This window comes from Arachis duranensis, chromosome 4 (assembly GCF_000817695.3).
Source record: "Arachis duranensis cultivar V14167 chromosome 4, aradu.V14167.gnm2.J7QH, whole genome shotgun sequence".
Lineage (NCBI taxonomy): Eukaryota > Viridiplantae > Streptophyta > Magnoliopsida > Fabales > Fabaceae > Arachis > Arachis duranensis.
Genome location: NC_029775.3, coordinates 5,321,943 through 5,328,418, shown reverse-complemented (window position 1 = coordinate 5,328,418; position 6,476 = coordinate 5,321,943). Strand labels below are relative to the sequence as shown.

The following is a 6,476-nucleotide window of genomic DNA, read 5'->3' as shown; positions in this document are numbered from 1 at the left end:
GATAGTGTTAAATTATGCAATGATAGACAAAAGTAGTACATTAATTAAAAGAGTAGTTAATAGGAGTATAGTCAATAACAAGCCAACAAACATTTTTAAATTATACTCTATACTAATTAATTGTTATTAATTAGTAATTATTTAAATTTTATCTTTTAAAAAATACAAAATTAATAATTATTGATTACAGTTATCTAATGTTTGGTTAAAAATTGTTTATCTGTACTTTTCCATAATCAAATTCAACAAGTGGTCCAATATAATAAATCAGATAACTATTAAGACTTAAGAGTTCTATAACTATAGTAGTAATAAAAAAAATTAAGCATAATTTAAATTACACGATACTTGATATGTTAAATTCAAGTCTCCTCTGGACCAAAGTAAACAGCAATGATTCCATGTTCATTTGCTTTCGCTTCAAAACAAACAGCAACAGTACTACAGAAATTATGTCACGTATATCCATGTTAGCCCTGCAAATGGAAATAAATCAGCAAAAAACCTTCTCTTATTTTCTTTTCATTTTGAATTCTACTAAATATAGCAGTATAACCCTCCCTTGATTTGGGGTCTGTCACATCCCAATCACCAAATTTGGGTATTATTGTTCATAATTCTGTCCCACAAAGCACATTCCATATAAGTCAAGAATTTTTATCTTACATTTATATATTTATACTAAAATATGTAAAATAAAAAATAGTTAAAAAACTAATATTACAATAAGAAGAGATTTTGTATTTTTCATTTAGAAAAAAGGAGGCCGAGTCAGAATAGTTCACTTATTACTTATTAGCTATTACGATCAAACATAATGACTAGTCGCACACGGATCTAATGGTTTCATATAAAATATTATGTTAAAAGGCAATGCATTACAAGATGATTTAACGAATACTAGGGGCTAGCAACTTTTGTAATTTATAACCATTAAATAACTATCAATTATGATTTTAATGGTGTGAGATTAGTGTGAAATTTCATCCAATGACTCATTTTTCTTCTAGTTACATGCTTGGCAAAACTTAATGAAGTTCCTGTCCCTCTAGACTTTTCATATTATTACCATACGAGGGTCATTGAAGGAATGGCTTCCACTTGTGTCTACGATGACTTGAAGAAGAGAAGCTACTATGGCTCTTGTTGTGATCACATCATGGCTTCTTTCACTTCCAGATTCTGAAATGAAGCTTCGACTTCCCCTACTCCTCTGAGTGTGAGAAGAAGTGTTGAAGGCCTCTGGATTTTGCATTGGATCATTTGGATTTAACATGACAACACCTCTTTCTCTGCGTGCATTCTCAAAATGTGCAGTGTATGGAACGTTGTCACTCTCCCAATTCCCAATCTTTGGGACATGGGAAAGCTGCTTTGGATCAGCCATTAGCAAAAGCTTCATCAGATGAAGATTATATTGATCTGAATATAATTTGATGTGATAACAATTCTATTTATAAATGGTACTGAAAATCTTATCCAAATTAAATCAGGAAATAACTACAAAATTTAATAGGAAAATCAACTCACAAATTATTATTATAAAGATATTGTAACAAATTAGGGAATAAATCATTAGAGATTAAACCAAATTGTTTTCTTGTTTAATTCCTATTCCTAATTATGAGAGATTATAATATGAGAGAGTATGAGTAGAACTTACAGCCATATCAGCACCCTCAAAAAGTTAGGTTTGGACCTCACAAAGGAGAGAAAAAAATCCAACAAGTCTCTGAGGAGTGATTATTAATAACTTGAGGCCAATCAACACAAAACATCGATGGTTACAAAGCTTCTCTTGTATGTTTTTGTTTTGAAAGCCAATGAATAACATTGCTTTGAGTTTTGTTCTGCTCTCTACAACAACATTCTCCTTGTCACAATCTTATTTCCACAAACTAGACAATCCTTCCGGTTACTCCATGTGGATTTTATATTTATGTGTATATATCTTGTTGAATTTTTCTAACACATTATTTGATGATAGATACTAGTTGGCAAAAAGAAAACATCACAGGACCTACCATTTAATTGGTTTAATATTGATGTATAACAGTACAAATTTTCAACTTAAATTAATGTGAGTTTTTCAAGAAATTGGATTGCAAGAAGTGGATTATTTGTGGAACTAGTCAACACCTTTGAACTCAACAATGTTACTCATCATTAACACTACTTTCTGTAACTTGTGGAGCAAACTCATATATGATTTACCATTTCGTTGATCATAAAGTTCATAGCCAGAACTATCAGATCCAAATGAACTAATCACTATAAAATAATATTATACATTAGTACAGTACAAAACACATAGTGAACAAGGTAGGAAGATCAAGGCAGTTTTTCTCTCTGTCTCTAAACACCAACTGTCTTGTTAAGTAGCCAAAGGCATAGAGCCAATTGAATTGCAAAAATTGAGTGGAGCCATGTTCTGTCAAGCATGAATCCAAACACAGTGATTCCTGCTCTATTGTTCTCCATGTATGTTACTGCAAAAAATGTAAAAAAATCAAGGTAATTCAGGACCAAAACACAATTGGACAGGTGATTTACCATAACAAGAATAACCAAACTAGTAACTTAGTCTAAGAAGAATGAATAGAAGCAACAAAATAGTCATTTACCAAGAGCTTGTCTCTTATGGAATGAGATTGTCTGTGTATGAATTGGCATCATTTTGGTGTTATCCAACTCATCCTCCTCATCCCCAACATCATCATCTGACGATCCCCAGCTAATATGGGCAGCGATATCTTGGGCCAAAGGTGTCGGTACTCTTGGCGTCTCTCCCTCAATGTTGTCAAAAGAGTTTACTGTGGCACATATATGCCACTTAGCAGCAAGGCTTGTACTGGCTTGTGCCTTATGTGTGATCTTGGTCGCACTTCGCAAGAGTATGTAAAGTCCACTCACCAAGGTAATGGCAACTAACTGTAACATCAGATTCAACACACACAATCCTTCTGTTGTAAGTATCTAATGCTTGAGAAAGTTTAACATTTTGATAAAAATCATAGCAAAACTCAGGCCTATTTGGTTTATATTTTCATTTTCAGTTTCACAAAATCACATTGAAAGAAGCTTTACCGCGAGCTCTCCACCTCTGAGGATGTCAAGATCAGCATTTGGTCTTGTAGCCATTAGCAGGAAAATGAGCTGGCTTGCTGTAACCAAAATTAAAGAAGCTAAAATGAAAACCCGGAAGCGATGGCTGATAATCCGCAGATTCCTCCTTATTCTCAGGTGCTCTATCAAGATGAATGCCACCTCGCTTTCTCTTTGGAAAACTTGGGCGAAGTCATCTAGTCTGAATATTTGAAGGTAGCATATGAGCCGAAAGAGGACACACACCAAGAAGAAAATGGAAGTTCTATAAATCCAAGAACATAGCTCCAGTGTGCACAAAATGATGCTACTTAAGTATACATTCCCATAATATGGAATTCGGGATCCTCCTGAAGCATACCACCATATCTTGTAAGCAAATTCAGCTATAAAACAAGGAAGCCCCCAACGCAAGATAAGAATATTGGTTCTCTGCAAACAAAAGAAGCGAAGTTATTTCACTACACAAACACAATAGAATAAGTGGTTTCTCCCTCAATTAGATGCATTTATCTGTTTTTCCAATGTCAAATGTTCAATTATTATATAAAATTATTCTACAACAAATTATTTTCACATGGAATTCCATTGATGTGAGTCGATATTTGTCTCACAAACAGAACAGATCATTGGGCAAGACTATCACTGAGAAGCAGACACATTTTTCTTGGGGTTATTTTGAAAAGCATAATGATCAATTGATCATGCTCCTTTGTTTGGTTGCAAATTTTAGGCAAAGGAATCCAATTCATAACCCCACAATGAACTCCACCTTGTCCTTATTCTTTTTACACAGAAGTGAAGGAACTAAAAATAATCCATATCTCTTGTTTAGTACTTCTTTTTTGTTGGTATATTCTTTTTTGAGTTCTAACCAAGAACACACTTATTAAAAAGGACCGCTCAGTGCACAAGCATCTCGTGTTAACGCAGAGTACGAAAAATGACTATATCTATAAAGTATATTATAGGTAGCCTAATCATTGCCTCAAATCTCCGTCCGAAAACAAACTTATTACCAAGATTATTAAACTCTCAAGCTAACATCTAAAATTTTTACAAATTTAGGTCCCCGAATCTATAGTTGAGTTTAGGTTTATTACACTAATTCTGATGTAACCAAGGCCATCAAAGTAAAATTCTCACTTTTTGGCTTGTATCTAGGAAACTGATTAACCTGACCATACTATAAATAGACCAAAACTCAGTCATACGTATAAAATAGACTTTAAAAATATGTGAAATAATATATGTATATATATAAAAATACATAGTCCAAGATCATTTGTTAAGACTTGAGAGATCAAGGTAACTCAATAACTATAACACTGTTCATACACCAAAGACTATTGAAACTTCACAGTTACTTGCACAGTTGTACTGGTAAAATTACTAGACAACAAGTTGAAGTTCAAATTGAAATTGGAGAAAGAAGATAATCAGAGTTAGTGAAAGCACAAACCTTCATCTGTTCTGCATATGCTCGTTGAATCTTGAGGCTCTCGTCACCAACCTTATCAAGAAAGAGGAACTTCCTGAAACCATATCTGCGATCCCAACCGGAGAGGCAGAGGAAAGAGAGCGTGGCAAAGACCGAGAGAGAGATCTGAACCGGCACGTGATAGGGTCGAGTGTGATCGGAGTCGCACGTGTCAGAACAATCTAGAAGGAAGTGAGAACAAATAGGAACAACCAAGGCCAAGAAGATGAATATGGACCAAGACACAGTGCTCTTGCATGCGTTTGATTGGTCCACGTACACCCATCTCAGGTATGACCTGAAGCTTCTTAACTCAGCTCCATCGTAGGTCACGTAGAAACCACTCTCGTTGTTTTTTGGTAACAGTGATCCTCTTTCATCTTCCATAGCCTTGGATTTTTCTGTACGAACAATCAGGTGTTGATGAATTTGAACACATAAAAATCGAAAATGTTTCTATACTCCTATCATGAATTTGTTTCTGTTTCAAGCTCCTCTAATCTAATTTGTCGTATCACATGTTCTCTTCAATTTTTTAATGTGTTAGCTATGGTTTTTTTATAGCATCACATTTAAACCTTTTTTTTTTTCCTTCTGGACCAGCTAGCATCTTAAATAATTAAAATTGAAACATTTTTATCTATAAAATCTATTTATTATATAGTGTGATGTTGTGAAGTAAGGTTTTTGAAAGGGGAAGAACATGTATTAGGAAAGAGTTGATGTGATAAGAGATAAATAGAGAGAGAATTAATCAAATCAAAGAGAATTAGAAAAGAATTAATTCTATAAAAGAAAAATTACAAAGAAAAATTGATACTAATAATAATTTCTGTTGGGCTCATTTTTATTCTTTATAGTTTTTTTTATTTTTGTCTCATAAATCATATCTAAATACTCAGCTAAATGATAAATATACAATATATAATAAAGAATGAAATCATTTTTATGACTTATTTAGTATTAAAATTCCCATAAGTTTAATCAATGAAATTGATTGGGACATCCACATCATAGAGCTAGCTAGTTGGGAATTGTTTGATAAACCATGTTGGATCAGCAACTCAAAAAGCAATTTATTTAGTACTACTTGTCAAGTAAGTATATGTCAATGTGGTCATTGTGTTCAACTACTCTTAGCTTCGAAGTTTGACTTCGTGATATACTTGGCTTTTAAAAATTAAAACCTTAGGGCAAACCAAGACAGTAAAACGTAACCTAGCTGTAAATGACCGATAACAAGCTCAGTTAAGGTTAAGGACCGCTAAAAGCATGTGTTTACTTATTAAAAATGATTAATTATATAGATTTTATATATCATAAATGTGAACGAAAATTGGAGGCGAGCAAATAATGAGTGGCGTGTTAAATAATAAATACCAGCTGGACAGGAGTTTCATGCGGATTTGGTCTTGTCTTTATTACCAGAGGTGCCGAGTGGCAAGCTACTATTTGGGTATTATGCATTGCACTTTAAAATAACGAAAATATTATTTATCCTTTAAATTTTAGTTTTTAGTCATTTTTTAAATTTAATAATTTATTATTTTAATTTTTATATTTATTTTTATGATATTAATTGTTTAAAAATAAAAATTACTTTTTTTATTTTTTTTAAATTGAATAAAAAATCATTTTTAAAAATATCTAATTACACTGCTAAAATAAATACTATCATAAGAATTACATACAAATATGCATGTTTTTTTTTAAAAAATATATACTTTAAATTATATCAATAGTATAAAATATCATTTTTCTTTATTATTGTATAGATATAATGCCTACAGTTTCCAGAGGAAAAGGAAAAAATCACGCCTACAATTACGTGGCTATCACGACAAAGAAAAGTTGACTATTTTAGTTAATTTATTATTAAATGTATTAGGAA

General features: G+C 32.3%; 1 protein-coding gene across 1 annotated transcript; it reads right to left on the bottom strand.

Moving 5' to 3' along the window:
* Nucleotides 1–2,176: 2,176 nt before the first annotated feature.
* On the bottom strand, nucleotides 2,177–5,168 carry LOC107482957 (uncharacterized). Its single transcript, XM_016103545.3, has 4 exons — nucleotides 4,568–5,168; nucleotides 3,088–3,537; nucleotides 2,625–2,931; nucleotides 2,177–2,489 (listed from the first exon to the last, which is right to left on the bottom strand). Exons 1-4 carry the CDS (start codon nucleotides 4,970–4,972, stop codon nucleotides 2,356–2,358), a joined length of 1,296 nt encoding a protein of 431 aa, XP_015959031.1. The 5' UTR covers nucleotides 4,973–5,168; the 3' UTR covers nucleotides 2,177–2,355.
* Between the last annotated feature and the right edge of the window lie 1,308 nt (nucleotides 5,169–6,476).